The following is a 17,148-nucleotide window of genomic DNA, read 5'->3' on the forward strand; positions in this document are numbered from 1 at the left end:
AGTTCGAGTTCAGACACCGCCTAGATGGTCCGTCTCTCTCCTCGGCCGTCCACTCACAGTCCTCGGGCGTCGGCGCCGGTACGGAAACGGAAGTGACGGAAAAGGCAAGATGGAGAGGTCGTTCGCACGCACAGTTTGGCCTGTTTACTTCCGCCGGCCTAGACCCGGGGCAAGGAGGTGTAGCACATGGGCTTCCCTGTATGGAGTTCGTCGAGGATGTAACGACCCTGGGTAACACTGGGACAGGACTTAGAGGGTGAGAATGTGGGTCCCAGGGGTGGGACTTCTTTCGAGGCTGATGCTGTCAGCTTTGACCCGCGCTGGGCGCTTTTGCATTTTGAAGTCGGGAGCGGTGAGGCTGATGGACGTCCCGGCGGGGAACCGCCGTGGCTTGTCTGACTACTACCCGCACCTGATGCCCAATGTGGGATTTGGAAAATCGTCCTCGCGTGTTTACAGATGCCGCTCAGAGACCAAGCGGTACATAACCAGCCCTAGAGTGGCTGAGACCTTGGTGCGGATCCTACGGGGAAAACGAAAATCTTGCCAGCTATTCCTGGAATGCAATCCAGGTGAGACCCTCGTGGCCTTCATTTTCTTGGATGTTCACTTTTGCAGACTGTGTAAAACATGGCCTCTTCCTTTAAGCAGCTTATATGGCCTCTGTTAATCATCACTCCACAAGATATTTCCGTAGCAGTTTGCACTTTACAAACTGTTTTGATAAAACATGCTCTTAGATTTCACCATCTTCCCAAAAGAACTTTTATCTTACCCTTTCGTGCATCTTCTATAGACCGCAGCAGGATGCCGGGAACACAAGATTTATAGACTTTTTGAAAAATAATTTTTTTAAGCACCATTTCCTATCATGGGGAGTCAGTTCTGTTTAGGTTTGGCAATATCTTTGATGATAAAGTATCCAGAGAGTCTATGAGTAAGTGGTAAGCTAGAGGCAACTATTTTGTTTGTTTGTTTTTTCTTGAGAGGTAGTGAAACATTGTAAGGAGCGCAGGTTTTGCGGTCTTTGACGGAATGGATTCAAAGCCAGGCAGCACCGCGTTCCAGTTGTGATGGTGGAGTCAAGTGACTGTATCTAATCCGCAGTTTCCTTATATGTAAATCAGGAGTGTAATATCCACTTTGGGAATGTTGTGAGAATTAAAATTATATCATACAGGTAAAACATCTAATTTCTTTGATATTGAAAAAGATTATGTTGTTTCTTTTGCAAATAAACTTTTCGTTCTGTTAATACATTAGGTCCTGGAATCCTGACACGAGCATTGCTTGAAAGTGGTGCCAAAGTGATTGCCCTTGAAAGTGACGAGACTTTTATTCCACAATTGAAGGTATATTTTTGTTTCTAAAAATAATTTATTGTTCAATCAGCTACCTTTGAGTGGTTTAGGGAAGTAAAATTAAGCACACTTTTTTTTTTTTTTTTTTTTTTTGCGGTACGCGGGCCTCTCACTGCTGTGGCCTCTCCCGTTGCGGAGCACAGGCTCCGGACGCGCAGGCTCAGCGGCCATGGCTCACGGGCCCAGCCGCTCCGCGGCATGTGGGATCTTCCCGGACCGGGGCACGAACCTATGTCCCCTGCATTGGCAGGTGGACTCTCAACCACTGCGCCACCAGGGAAGCCCCACACAGTTTATTTTTAAACAATCACTTTTAGGGGCTATGCCGTATCTTGTTAGCCCCAGTGACTAGAACACAGTATCAATGATTGTTGAATGACTGAAAGATGGATTCAGGGACTTTTTTTCTGGTTCTAGCTCTGCTACAGATAGGTGATTGAACAAAATGTATAACTGGTATCTCTAGGCTTGTTTCCTCGTATTAGCAGGCTATGCTGTGCCTCTTCTTTCTTAGAAGGGGATAAGTGAGCTTAGAATCTAATTGGAATGCTAAGATTAGGTTAACGGGACTGTGTTAACTCTGGACTTAGGGTTTCAGAGGCAAGAAAAGTTTGGTGTATTCAGAATAAATTGCATGGAGTAAAGGCATTATCCAAATGGATTTTTTAGTGAATTTGGCTTCATGTATAGCTGACAAGTTCACATACAGTAAAGTGGAAATTCCTTGCATCATTGTCAGCCTCTTTTTTGTTCTCTTTCTCTTCTTCCCTCCTTTATAAATCTTTTGATTCAATTCAGGAAACTTTTCCTCCATGTGCCAGCTTCCTGAAACCATGTAAAATAGTGTTATCTGAAAGTGCAAGATGACAACAAAAAATGATGAAAATGTATACAAAATCCTGCTCTTTTAAATATAACTGTCACATTAGATGGTTGTTTTTCTACAACTGAAAAAATTCAGGGTTTTTGAATTCAGATTATTTAATTGATGTTAAATCTGCTGGAATTCCAAAAACATGAAGAGAAAAAGAACCCATAAAATTATTCAAAGATTCAAGATCATGAAATGTGATTTAGTAAACATAGCCATCTGTAATTTCAACCTGGAAATTAAAAACAAAATAGCTCTTATCTTGGTCTTTAAACGGGGGGTACTTCTGAAGATTAATCTACATGTTCACAAAATAATTAAGGTGGTATTAAAATGTCCTTCTGTTTACAGTTTGTTATCCTGTAACACAACGGTTGCTTTTCTATAAGATCAAGATAACAGTAGTCTCAATTTAAAAACAGTTGAATCAATGAAATAGAGTGACTAGGGACTAGAGAATTCCTCACAGTATTTCTTACAGGAATATCAGTCATAAAATGTTTCTGAAGCTGTTAATGTAAGCGCAAAATTTAAACGTCTAACTCCCTATTCCCCCCTCCCCACCAACACTAACTTGAGCTCAGCCATTAGTACACGTTCTTTCACTCATTGTAAAGTGAAAAGCCATTCAAAGTTTTGTGTGAATTCATGTATGTTTGCAAGAATAAAAGAGAAGTAATCATTTATATAGAACCTTTGCAGCCCTGAATCAGGGCCTTGAAGTGGTGCTCTTAGCAGACAGTGCTTCTAGCCACCCAAAGGCTCACAATTTTGCTCCTAAGAACTAAAATTATTTTCAAGGATAATGCTTGACTCTGGATTTTTATCTAAATTTAAAATCCCATGGACTTCCTTGGTGGTGCAGTGGATAAGAAACCACCTGCCAGTGCAGGGGACACACATTCAATTCCTGGTCCAGAAAGATCCCTACGCCGTGGAGCAACTAAGCCCATGCGCCACAATGGCTGAGCCCGCACTCTAGAGCCTGCGAGCCACAACTACTGAGCCCGTGTGCCTAGAGCCCATGCTCCGCAACAAGAGAAGCCACCACAATGAGAAGCCCGCGCACCACAACGAAGAGTAGCCCCTGCTCACTGCAACTAGAGAAAACCCACGCGTAGCAATGAAGACCCAACGCAGCCAAAAATTAATTAATTAATTAATTTTAAAAAAAATCCCTCTTCACCCCTACTCCATTTCCCTGATAAAATTCCTGGGACTTCACATTAACAATGCTTCAAGCAGGAACAGTTTGTTTTCCTATCTGGATGTGCTAGAGAGACACATGTTGCCAATTGTGTTCTGTAATAATGAATCATCACAGTATTGTAATCAACTATACTTCAATTTTTTAAAAAAGATAAAATATCTTAAAAAAAACCAAAATAATAAATCATGATATATCTCATTTGAATTGTGAAGACTATTGCTGCAGAAATATCTGTATGTGTTCAGATGAAGAGACATCAGCTTTTGTGGTAAACTGTGTCTTATTTCAGCACATTTATGTCTTCAGCCTGGACTTCAGTATTCAGGTCTATAACTTCCTACCTGCATCTCCACTTTAATCACCTAATAGGCATCTCAAAATTAACATGACCAAAAATATGTGGTTTCTACCTCCAGTCTGTTCCTTTCACTAGTTTTTTTCAAGGGTCCTCTTGAAAGTAATCATTAAAATTTACTAAATTTAGGAATAGAACCATACTTATAGGTTGAGTTCAAACAGTTAAGAAAACTTAGGTTTTTTAACTCATAACTTTAAATTGCAAATTCATTAAAACCTTGATAAATACCAGTAGAATTTTCTGTGCATGAGAACCTCAGTGTGCACATCAAAACCTTGCTCTCTTCTATTTGGTTTTTTGTAACTTCGAATTAAGTTTGTAGGGTCTATAGCTAACACTTCCTCTCACTACTAAGTTCTCCAGCGCTACTGCCAGGTGAACACATCAGGGCAGTAAAAAGATTGAGGTATATTGGACACCTTCTAGTGTGCAGGGAGTTTTCCTTCTATAGTTGGCTCTGTCTTTAGGAAAAGTAAATGAAAAATTAAGAGGAAAATGGAGAGTGACCTACACAGTGAGCTAAGTTCGTTTGGTGAAGGACTAACTAAACTGTTCTGGAAAAAAGGAATGCTCTCTTGCATCTATCTGCCTTTCACTTTAATATTTTTATTGTTATTTTCTGTTAAAACATCTTCCCATGACTAGCAGATGAATCACAGCTCTGAATAACAGAAACCATTTAGATAAAGTAAAGAAAGTAAAAGGATATGTAATAATTTGTTGAAGGTTTCTATTTTGGGTGCTTTTTCTTGGTAATATTATATTCACTTTTCAGACATTAATTCATTTCTATTAACTGTTACATTTTAGGGTATGTTAGTAATGTTTTCTTTGCCTCTTTATTGAGGTAGCAATATTTTTTATAAGAATTACTTTTTGAAGTAGATCTTGGAATTGTTACAAGGTCTGCCTAACACTGAAATTTCTAAACATGTTCTCTCTGTCTCTCTTTAGTCCTTAGGAAAAAAGGTGAATGGAAGACTAGAAGTGGTCTACTGTGACTTCTTTAAACTGGATCCTAGAAGTCGTGGAATACTAACACCTCCCGTTATGACTTCAGATATGCTTTTTCAGTATTTGGGAATAGAAGCACAGCCTTGGTCAAAAGGTGATTTTTGTCATTCAGTAAAGCAAGTACCTTATAACTTGTCAGCTTTCTCTAGCAGTACACCAGATTTGTTGAGATGTGTGTACATGTTTATATTACACAGTTTATGGGTGGTTGCTCTTAAGTTGAATATGGCTTTTCCCTCACCTAGATACAATCAGCAGTTTTGTGGAAGCCAAGTTCCAGATCAAGGAAAGATGCTAAGGCCTAGTTTTGCTCGAAATAACCTTAAAGTAATATAGTTTGTTAACCTAATTTGACTCAGTAAAATATGGTCGTAGGAAAAAAGTGTTAAGAATTTATTTAAATATTTTTGCTTGTATTCTTAACAGGTGCCCCTTTAAAAGCAATTGGGATCTTACCACCTAAAAATGAGAGAAGTGCACTTTGGAAACTTTTACATGACCTGTATTCCTGTACTTCTATATATAAATATGGACGACTAGAACTAAACTTGTTTATTAGTGAAAAGGAATGCCGGGTAGGTTATTAACAAGTACCTAATTTTTTGTTTTAAATGTTCTGCGATTTTTCTCAGAGTAGTCTTAATCTGTGTGATTTTAATTTGGGCTCATGACATTTGAGAGTACTAAGGTTGTTTTTAAATTTCTATAGAGCATTCTTTAGGTATTATTTTTTAAAAGGTTTTCTGTGTGATAAAATATATATAACATAAAGTTTACCATTTTAACTATTTTAAGTGTACAATTCAGTGGCATTAAGTACATTCACATTGTGGTACAACTATTATTACCATCCATCTATTCTCAGAACTTTTTATCATTCCATACTGAAACTCTGCTTTTGTGGTAAATTAATTCCCCATCTCCCCCCCGCCCCTGTGCCCCTGGTAACCACTGTTTTATTTTCTGTTTCTATGAATTTGACTATTCTATATACCTCATGTAAATGGAATCATACAGTATTCCACTTTGTGTCTGGCTTATTTCACTTAGCATACTGTCTTTAGGGTTCATCCAAGTTGTAGCATGTGTCAGAATGTCATTCCTTGTTAAGGCTGAATAATAGTCCATTATATAATTAGACACCACCCCACCACCTTTTGTTTATCCATTTCCGTCAATGGATATAATTGACATGTTGCACTGTATAAGTTTAAGGTATATAGTACAATGTTTTGACTTCCATACATCATGAAATGATTGCCATCATAAATGTGGTGAACATCCATCATCTCATATAGATACAAAATTAAAAAATATTTCTCCTTGTGATGAGAACTCTTAGGATTTACTCTCTAACGACTTTCATATGTAACATACCACAGTGTTAATTATGTAGTTGTACACTACAAAACAGGACGTTTGTACCTTTTGACCACATTCATTCAGTTCCCTCTCCCCTCCACCCCTGCCTCTGGTAACCACAAATGTGATTTTTTTCTATGAGTTTGTTTTTTGAAATATAATTGACCTAAACATTGTGTTAGTTCCTGCTATACAACATGGTGATTTGATATGTCTGTATATTACAAAATGATGACATGTTTATATATTACCATCTCTCATCATACAAAGATATTATATTATTATTGACTATTTCCCACACTGTACATTTCATCCCCCTGATTCATTTATTTTGTAACTGGAAGATTGTGCCTCATAATCTCTGTCATCTGTTTCACTTATTCCCCCACCCCCTCATCTCTAGCAACCTTCTGTTGTCTCTATCTGTGACTGTTTCTGTTTTTATGTTTGTTCATTTGTTTTGTTTTTTAGATTCCACATATAAGTGAAATCATATTTATTTATCTTCCTTTGTCTGACTTATTTCACATAGCATAATACTCTCTAGATCTATCCATGTTGTCAAAAATGGCAAGATTTCATTCATTTTTATGGCTGAGTTATATGTGTGTGTATATATATATATGTAAAACATATACATCTTCTTTATCCATTCATCTACCAGTGGACACTGAGGTTATATACCTTTCTCGGCTGTTGTGAATAGTGCTGTAGTGAACATAGGGTTTTAGACTTTTTGTTCTTTGAAATCAAAGGGCTTCCTGAAGTCCTTGAGAGTTATGTTTCTTTGCTGCCCAGAATGCTTCATGTTACTAATCTTATAATCCAAGATAACTGGAAATGCTTATTTGTATATAAGAGAACTATGGGTTGAGATGGGGGGCGGCGGGAGATGAAAGCAAGAGATGAAAGGATGATTTGCTTACCAAGATCCAAATAGTAAGTAAATAGTGACTGTCCCTGGAAGAGAGTAGGGGACTCAGAACCTTGAGGCTGTGTGCATACGTGAAGGAATGAAAGGAAGAGAAATAGGAAATGCTTCGTCAGGTTTCATCTTGCTACTAGTAGAATGTTCTAATGTTTCTTTTACCATGGACCTTTTCACATTTGGTTTTCTCTCTCTGTAGTGCCCTTTCATTCAGTGAGGTACCTCTGATCCTCAAGTGTCAGCCTAAGTAATTCTTGACTCAAAATTTAATAGCCCAGCTAATGCACGTTTCTATCACACTTACCCTTCACCACAGTAATTATACACTTCTGTGTCACTTTTTGTTTAATGAGAATTTGCCCTGATAGGTGATATGGTTAAAGGAAATCAGTCTCAAATACATTATATTTTAAGTGTACATGATGATATATTTCAATATGAAAGTTTAAGAAGACTTTCTTTTCTTTGAAATGGTTAAGATTCTGCATTTAATTCTAATTTTCTTTCATTTCTAGATATCATTAAGGTATTAAGATCTGACATATGATTTTGACTGATTGGCTATAGCTATGTATAACATGTAACTTCTGTTTTCCTTTTTCTAGAAAATAATGGCAAATCCCCAAAATCCAAGCTTGTATCAAGCATTAAGTGTGCTCTGTCAAATAGCTTGTGGGATTAAGCTCCTGCATACAGTGAGTAAAATCCTTCTAAATTTCAACAAAGAACTTCATGGTTTTTCAGAGGCTGTATTTCTGTGACCAGATTAATTTTATTGTTTTTCCAAGTGTTTAAGATAATAGAGCACTATTCTGATGTTTTTCTGTCACAAATATTTATATACTTCTCTCATTGTAAAACTAATATATTCTCAGTGTAAAAATGTGAGACATGTTAAAGAAAGAAAAGAATTTAAAAAATGATCACTACAGTGCTACCACCCAGAGGTCACTATTGTTGTTTGTGGCATAATTTTAGTCTTTTATTTTTCCTGTTTTTTCTTTTTTGTGTAGAGGAGATTATATTATTTTTTTATTTAATAGCTAATAGTTAATTATAAGATTTTTTTTCCCTTCTATCTAAACATTTTTCTTAAGTTTTTAAGACTATATAATAAGTTTTTATAAATTAAGTTTTTAATGATTATAATACCTCATTATAGAGCATTCCCCTTTTTAGTTTATTTCCTTAGGCAAGATCAGAGTTGTCTAATAGGAAGACAATGCAAGCCACATATGTAGTTTTACATTTTTTTTAGTCGCCAGGTTACGGAAAGTGAAAAAGAAACAGGTGAAATTAATTTTAATATTATGTTTTATTGAATCTTCTCAATTCAAAACATTATTTCAGTGTGTAATATTTTTAAATTAGTTATTACATAATTTACATTCTTTTTTGTGTACTAAAAATCCATTGTATATTTTACACTTACAACCAATTCAGACTGGACACATTTCACATGTTCAGTAGCCACATGAGACTAGTATCTACCATTTTGTGTGTGTGTGTGTGTGTGTGTGTGTGTGTGTGTGTCTGCCATTTTTAATAGAGGCCTAAAAGCATAAGAAAAAAACAATAAATACCATTTCTTTCATACCATAATTTACCCATTCTCTTTTTTTTATTTTAGTAGACTAGAGTATATATCAAATTGTTTTTATACAGAATATGTTTGTTTTTTGTTTTTTGTTTTTTTTGTGGTACGCGGGCCTCTCACTGTTGTGGCCTCTCCCGTTGCAGAGCACAGGCTCTGGACGCGCAGGCTTAGCAGCCATGACTCACAGGCCCAGCGGCTCCGCGGCATGTGGGATCTTCCCGGACCGGGGCACAAAACCATATCCCCTGCATCGGCAGGCGGACTCTCAACCACTGCACCACCAGGGAAGCCCTATGTTTGTATATTTTATGAGCCCTTGTTCTTCCAAGGATATATTGGTTTAATTTTAAAAGAGTGTTTCCTCTATGTAGTCTCTTCATTGCTTTTGTCCAGGAACACATTAAGACCTTCAGTGCATACTTAGTTGTTAGAATGTTATCTCATTTGATTTTAGCTTTTGTTCCGATTCTGGTTTTTTTCCTCCAGAATGTATCAGGTTCTTAGGTTGGCTCTCTCTGTTCCTTGTCTTTCGTATCTGTCATACTCTCATCCTTTTTCTGTATTCCCAGAAATCTTTTTCACATTTAGCCTTCATGGCACTGACCCTGCTTTCTGCCTATACTACATATTGTAATCTTGGTACTGTAGTTCTTGGTTTCCCTAAAATCCTTCTTAACCCCACTGATCTCCTCTCATTCTGTTGGCTTTTCATCTCAGTTCTCTCTTCCTGGCTTTTGGCTAGTTTCTTGATAGAAGGCCCTCTGAGGACCTCAGCTTTCAGGACAGTTTTCTTTTTCTGCAGTATTTGTTTTCAAAAGCCCTATGTTGAGTTTTGCCATGTATTAACCTCCAGAAAGGAGAGATCTTTCTAGACCCAGCATTTTTAACATTTGTCCATTATATATCTACTACTGGATGGTCTGTTGTTGAATCCAATTCCCAAGGTCTTGCAGGTCTTCCTCTCCTGTGGGTTTGGTAGATGGGAGTGAGGTCTTCTCTGTGCCCACTGCAGTGCCCTAAACTGCTGTGGATAGACCGAGTGTGGGGGGAAGCTGCAGTGCCTGCTGCTGCTGCTGCTTTGCCTTCCTCCACTTAGTGACATTCCTGGAGCTGCTGGGAGTTTCACAGATGAGCAACAATTGCATTTTTCATTCTACGTCAGTTGCCACTGCAATTAGTAATAAATTATCGTTTCTGACCTTACATCCAATATTATAAGTTTTAGTCTTTTAAGTCTGTGTCAAATGCTGTTATTTTGGAATTTAATGTGTGTATATGTGTTTATACACACACACACACACACACACAATAATTTTTCAGTTGGGTCATCTTTTAAAATTGCTTCACATACAAAATTGTATGTACAAAAGTTAGATACAAGAAAGCAATGATCCTTTTAAAAATTGACACAAGTTTCTTTGTCTATCTCCTTACATGTCCCAGCATATTCATATCAGTGGTTTTTCCACTAAGGTAGGGCAAAAACATCCCCATAATTGATCTGATAGACCCTAAACTGATTGTGACTGTAATATGCTGGCTATTAAAAATAACTTTAGAATGTATTTGCATAATTATATTAAGGGCAACTCTCTTTTATCTAAGCAAGTAATAGAGTTACCAGTATTTGGCTAGACCTTTGACTCCCCTTTTCTTTATCCAAAAAAAATGAGAGAGAAGAGAAATGTATATGATTTAACTGTCACATGTTGTTTTTCTTACATTCAGTTAGACTGGAGACTTGGCTTTAATTCATTATGTTGTTTAGGCAAGACAATTTTAAAGGCAGTAATAATGTGGGGCACTTTGCACAAAGAGAACTGAAAGAAATGTTTTCTTTTTGTTTATCTTCACTCAAGGAGTCTTGCTTATCATTTGGCACATATACCGCAAATGGGCAGCTGGCAAAGCAAAAGCATAGGGTAAGAACGAATGAATACCTTTCCCTTTTTTCCTCTAATGTAACAGTCTTTGTTTTCTTTTGCATTATCTGGTATTCTGTATTTATTTAAATTTTTAATTTTAGAATATCTAGAAAAATTTTTAAACATATCTTATTGATTTTAATATATTCAAATTATTTTGGAAGGGAGTTATATTTTTCAGCTGTTTATACAGTGAATGCTAGCATAGTAATAGACTTAAACACAGATTCTGACTTTTTTTTAATATATAAATTTATTTATTTATTTTTGGCTGCGTTGGGTCTTCTTTGCTGCATGCGGGCTTTCTCTAGTTGTGGTGAGTGGGGGCTACTCTTCGTTGCCGTGCGCAGGCTGCTCATTGCAGTGGCTTCTCTTGTTGCGGAGCACAGGCTGTAGGCGCACGGGCTTCAGCAGTTGTGGTGCATGGGCTTAGTTGCAGCCTGTGGGATCTTCCTGGACCAGGGCTCGAACCCATGTTCCCTGTATTGGCAGGTGGATTCTTAACCACTGCACCACCAGGGAAGCCCCTGACTTCTATTTTTAACTTTTGAAATGAAAATACCTCTCAAATTTGGAAAACACATGAATATTAAAATGTTTATTCATCTAATTTGATAAACTGAAAACAAGATTTTATACCTTATTAATAAATCATATATATAATATTACTACTTATAATGGTTTATTTCACTAACAGGTACATCTTGTTTCTTACCCTAGGGGTTGGGCTTTAATTTTTGTTTATTTTTTCCCTTCATAAAGAACCAAAGTGATTATGTTATAGAGTGATCCTCCATTTAGATTATATAGGGCTACTTATAGTGAAGTTGTAATAAAGTAGCTGAAGTTTTAAAAACAATTTTCGGACTCAATTCAGAAGTTCCACTTCAGGATTAAATGCTAATGATTCCCTAATCTCACCGTATTAGTTCAGTCTGACTTTCCCATTGCTTACTACTTTGGTTTTTTTCTTGCTCTTGCCGCTAAAGGAAAACTATCAATTTAGAAATATTCTGATTTTAGAATAATCAGTGATCATTGTGATTTTAGTTCTGTTTCACTATCCATAAACGTAACTTATGTAGCCTCACAAAACAGAATAGGGGTAATACATTTTGGCTTGATACCAGTAGGAATTTATCCAAATGACCCTGAAATTAATAACCCTGCATATAGGACACTTTCCCATTTTCTCAATGACAGTGTCAAAAGCTAAAACACTTTTTTGGCCGACATAAATGCATAAACTTTTAGGGATGAAAATGAAATAACCAAATGTTATGTTTTAAGAGAAAATTTTATTCAGATATTTCACATGTCTGATGTCGGTGTGTTCATAATTGTTACAGAAGCGCTTTTAGATATTTAACAGTTTTTTAAAGCACATGATCTTCATTTCCATCCAAGTGGTTTGAGGTTTATACTTTTTTGAAGCCATGTTTTTGTGCTGTCACTGGAACTTTTTTCCTAAGCTACATATAACCATTTGTTGAACATCAGGAAAGTTGTTTTTTCCCTACTTATCAAGTAAACCTATTATCTGTAACTCCAAATCTATTTACAAGATGCTGTTTAAAGTCACCTTCAAGGGACTTCCCTGGTGGCACAGTGGATAAGAATCCTCCTGCCAGTTCAGGGGACAGGGGTTCAAGCCCTGGTTCAGGAAGATCCCACATGCTGCAGAGCAACTAAGCCTGTGCGCCACAACTACTGAGCCTGCACTCCAGAGCCCGTGAGCCACAACTACTGTAAATAAATATATTTTTAAAAATAAATAAAAAATAAAGTCACCTTCAAAAGACTTGTTAACAACATATAATGCTATCAATTGTGAGGTTATTCCCCTCCCTAATTGATAATTGCTAAATATGTTAAAATTTTATTGCCTTCCTTTTTTACTAATTTCTTCAGCTACAGGAATTCAAAACTAGAAACCAGAATTGATTGAAATTTTTTTTGGCCAACATGTCTTCCACAAACAGTATTTATGTTTAAATATGTATATACATAGGTATTTATTATAAAGTAAATAAGGGGTTACTAGCTAATACGTGAGATTTCCTAAGAACTCAAACATAAGGTTCCCTCTGTTCTGAGGAATAATTTTAGAGGAAAAAACATCTTAATGTTACATCAAGTCACATACAGTTTTTATTTTAACCTGTATAATACTATATACTAAAGCAGGTTGGCAAACTTTTTGTGTAAAGGGCCAGAGAGTAAATATTTTATGCTTTGCAGGTCCCATATTCTTTGTGGGTTTGTTGTTGTTTGTTTGTTTTTTTAAGAATCCTTTATAAATGTAAAAACTGTTCTGAGCTCCATATTATACAGAAACAGGCAGGCCATGTACCATAGTTTGCTAACCCTATATTTTTTAAAAATCCAATTAAAAATTATAAGGCAATAATTTTTTTTTTGCAGTATGCGGGCCTCTCACTGCTGTGGCCTCTCCCGTTGTGGAGCACAGGCTCCAGACGTGCAGGCTCAGCAGCCATGGCTCACGGGCCCAGCCGCTCCGCGGCATGTGGGATCTTCCCAGACTGGGGCATGAACCCGTGTCCCCTGCATCGGCAGGCGGACTCTCAACCACTGCGCCACCAGGGAAGCCCGGCAATAATTTTTTTTATGCTTAGGATCTGGTGTTAATGCCTCAAATACAGAAGAGACTCAGCATATGCTAGTGTCACGTTTAGGATTTCATTTTTCCCTGCTTATAAGTTAATAAGCTGTTACTGTTTCATGGGTGCTGGGCAAAGACACAGACTCCTGTGTCCTGTGGAATAATATGATATTGCGTAGTTGTGTGGTATGCATGCAGTGGGTTTGCACTGCAGCTGAGGAACACAGAGCTGGGGGAATCCACCTCTCTTTAGCAAACATTAATGTCAGTCTATAGAGAGACATTATCTCATCCCCCAAGGTGACTCACTGCAAACAACCCTGAGGAATGGCCCAGGTTAAGAGCAGTTGGGGCCTTGCATTCTTGTCACATCCAAAAATAACCTATAGGGACACGCAGGGTGTATTGTGATTGCCTCTTCAAAAAGGTAGCTTGAATGCGTAAGTGAACAATGTCTGGCACTGGCAATATTTTATGACTAACACATTTTATTTTCCTTTCTCTGCAGGAATCATTAGAACAAAACCTGTGTTTTATTCAACTGACTCCTCATAGGAATTTATTTGCAGGAACCTTAACACCTTTTAATTATGATGTGTTTTTTCACATGTTAAGGCAGTGTTTTATGAAACGCAATGCCAAGCTAATAGACCATTTACAGTAAGTAAGAAAAATAAAAGCAAATATAAAAGTAGCAACTTAATGTGCGAATTGTACTTTCATGTTAGAGCTTTGTTTTTTATATTTTTTATATCTTCATTAACAGTGAGGTACCATGTTTTCACTCATCTATTTGTACAAAATACTTCATTCTCGCCAGTATACATTTTGAGGAAAATATATTTTCCACATAATCTCCTGAGCTTAATTTTTTTTCCCTTCTTTGAAAAAACAACCAGGGATGCCTACAATTTGTTTTATCTTTGTCAGGATTAATTTAACTACATGAAGAACTGGCTGCTTGCCCTGGCATTAGTGGCAGCATACCCACCATCCACCTCTTGTCATTTCCTGTCGTTAGTGGTTCTGTTTCCTAGGCAAAGTAGGCACAGATCATTATACCACCCTAGTCCTGCTCTGGATCAAATTCTATGTTTCTACCTAAAGCCTTATAAAAATTATACTGTTACTGCCTGCTTTGTATCTATATAATTTCTACGTAGGGCTGATGTGTACAGTTCTGGAAGTTATGCATTTTACCATGTACTCATCAGCCCATAGTCATTCAAAGTACTGTCAGAGGATGGGCAAAATAAATAATCATTTTAATTAATTTGATCATCATTTAATGTATAACTCTGAATGAGCTGCTGATTGAACAATATTTATGTAAAAATAAATGTTAAAAGTGGCAGTAGACCCGTAAAAGTCATCTGTTTTTCATCTTATCAGGAGCGTAGGAAATTAAGGAATACACGTATGATAAACTGTGGTTTAAAATGTTAAGAATTGCCTTGGAGAGCCTGTGGATTGAAAGGATGTTTACAGCTGTGACCAAGATTCCATTCACAGTCAAAAAGTATTGGAAATATTTTCCACCAAAATATTTTAGTACAGTTGTTTACTTGTTATTGTCAGAGGCTCACTGGTCGTTTCTTGCTAGGCTAATAGAATAAGGCAGTTTTCTGCTTTATAATTTATTCACAGTAATTGTTACATAAAAATGTGAAAATTATTTCCTCTTCTGAAAACAAACAGTAGTTCCTGCTGTTTATTAAACTTTTACATGAACCTAAGTGTTTACTTATTAAACTTTTACATGAACCTAAATAGAGTTAAGAATATTTTTGCAAAGAGAATTAAAAGATGAAAGGTAGACAGAAGAATTTTGGGTTTTTGTTTTTTTTTTTGCAGTATGCGGGCCTCTCACTGTTGTGGCCTCTCCCGTTGTGGAGCACAGGCTCTGGACGCACAGGCTCAGCGGCCATGGCTTACGGGCCCAGCCACTCTGCAGCATGTGGGATCTTCCTGGACCGGGGCACAAACCCGTGTCCCCTGCACCGGCAGGCAGACTCCCAACTGCTGCGCCACCAGGGAAGCCCAGGCAAAAGAATTTTTAAGGGCAATGTTAAACTAGAATTTGCCTAAGAACTGATGAGAACATGTTAAAGCCTAAATCAGCTCTTTTCATTACAGGCAAGCCATGGAACTTTAGGAATAGACATAGTTAAAGCTATATATAATAGGCAGGCTATTAAACTGAATAAGATTAATTATATATAATAAGTTAGGCATTTTAAATTGGGCTTAGAAGCCGCTTCTATCAATATTAACTGACAGTTGTTATGATAAAGAATTAAGCACATTTACTTTGTATTTATTTTGCAGTTCATTGAGTCCAATTGATGCAATGCATATATTGAAGCAAATTAAAAAAAATAAAGATGTGAAAGTAATAGATATGTACCCTGAAGACTTTCAGCACCTTTTTGAAACCATAGAGTGTTCCAAAGATGATAACTATAAGTGGCTATATGATGACTTCATGGAAGATGTAATCATATAGAGAAGTGGACTGTTAAGACATTAACTGGAGCTGTTTATTTATTTGGAAATTATGGCACAAATGAAAAAGAACTGAGTTTGAAAAACTCACATCCTTTCAACAGAAGATAACTGTTCTTGTTTTGCACAGCTAGGCGGATCAATTCTTGTGCCATTGATACCATTACTGTATTGGATAAAATAATGGCTGCTATTTTATTCAAACTGAATAAAAGGAAAACTTCAGTTAATTGTGGATTTGATCAAATTGGATTTGTTTTGTTTTAAATTCCTATCTGCTATAAGCATACTGGTAGTTATAGGGTATTAGCAGATGAAATTTAGTTTTAGAAATTCTTTTGGCCAAATATCTTACATTATACTTAAATATTCCATTTTCACTGTCGATTTTTATATCCTCCTGGGGGAGCAGAAGAGTTTGTACGTAATTAAACTTGGAAAGTAAACTGATTTAGTGGGTTTTTTTACTTTTCAGTTTGTTGAAATGTATTATCAAGTACTGTACAATGAAATTATTTAAATTTTAATATGGTTTAAATTTTTTTAGAAATTAAAATATTTTAAGTAATAAGATTTTGTGCCTATCTGTTCAAACATAAAATTGACCCTAACTTATTCACTTTAAATTCCGTCACTTATAGTCAATATACTTTCAGTGAGTAATTCAGTCTGTGTTATTCAAAACTCTCATGCATTTTCATTCCATCAAGAAAGTTCATCTGAAGTTAGACCTTTACATGAACCTAAATGGAATTAAGAATATTTATTTTCTTAGCTCTTTGAAGAAGCTACTAGATTTTACCTGAGACATCTAATCTCTGTTAGATTTCTTTGCTGTTATAACACTTCATAATACCTAAGGCATATTATTAGTAACTCTTTGTAAGGCGTGTGTTTTTAATAACACTTAGCCAAACCAGTTCTTCCCAACGTCCCTACTGTTGTCCTTGGTTCACAGTTCAGTCCAGCTAGAAACTCTGAATCCTTGTTTGTTTGTTTTTTAATTTTTTTTGGCTTTGTTGGGTCTTTGGTGCTGCGCGCGGGCTTTCTCTAGTTGCATCAAGCGGGGGCTGCTCTTTGTTCCGGCCTGCTGGCTTCTCACTGCAGTGGCTTCTCTTGTTGCGGAGCACGGGCTCCAGGCCCGTGAACTTCAGTAGTTGTGGCTCGCGGGCTCTAGAGCGCAGGCTCAGTAGTTGCGGCGTGAAGGCTTAGTTGCCCCGCGGCATGTGGGATCTTGGTTCCCCGACCAGGGATCAAACCCACATCCCCTGCATTGGCAGGCGGATTCTTAACCACTGCACCACCAGGGAAGCCCTAAATCCTTTTTTCTCTTGTAATTCCTATCCTGCCATTACATAATCTGCCTAATCTTTATAATGTCATTCTGTCTTCTC

The 17,148-nt window shown here is 36.9% G+C and overlaps 1 protein-coding gene across 3 annotated transcripts; it reads left to right on the forward strand.

Annotated features, from left to right (window-relative positions):
• Positions 1–129: 129 nt before the first annotated feature.
• Positions 130–16,325, forward strand: TFB2M (transcription factor B2, mitochondrial). Of its 3 annotated transcripts, XM_082669949.1 has the most exons (9): positions 130–256; positions 460–572; positions 1,264–1,352; positions 4,755–4,908; positions 5,241–5,389; positions 7,710–7,799; positions 10,561–10,623; positions 13,758–13,909; positions 15,578–16,325. In XM_082669949.1, the coding sequence occupies exons 1-9, from the start codon at positions 201–203 to the stop codon at positions 15,753–15,755; spliced, it is 1,044 nt and encodes a 347-aa protein (XP_082526075.1). In that variant the 5' UTR covers positions 130–200; the 3' UTR covers positions 15,756–16,325. The 3 variants fall into 3 exon arrangements, with proteins under 3 accessions (XP_082526075.1, XP_082526073.1, XP_082526074.1); XM_082669947.1 differs by having other exon boundaries at positions 130–572; XM_082669948.1 differs by lacking the exon at positions 10,561–10,623 and having other exon boundaries at positions 130–572.
• Positions 16,326–17,148: the final 823 nt, after the last annotated feature.

Source organism: Grampus griseus (assembly GCF_964374135.1).
Source record: "Grampus griseus genome assembly, chromosome: 1".
Classification (NCBI taxonomy): domain Eukaryota; kingdom Metazoa; phylum Chordata; class Mammalia; order Artiodactyla; family Delphinidae; genus Grampus; species Grampus griseus.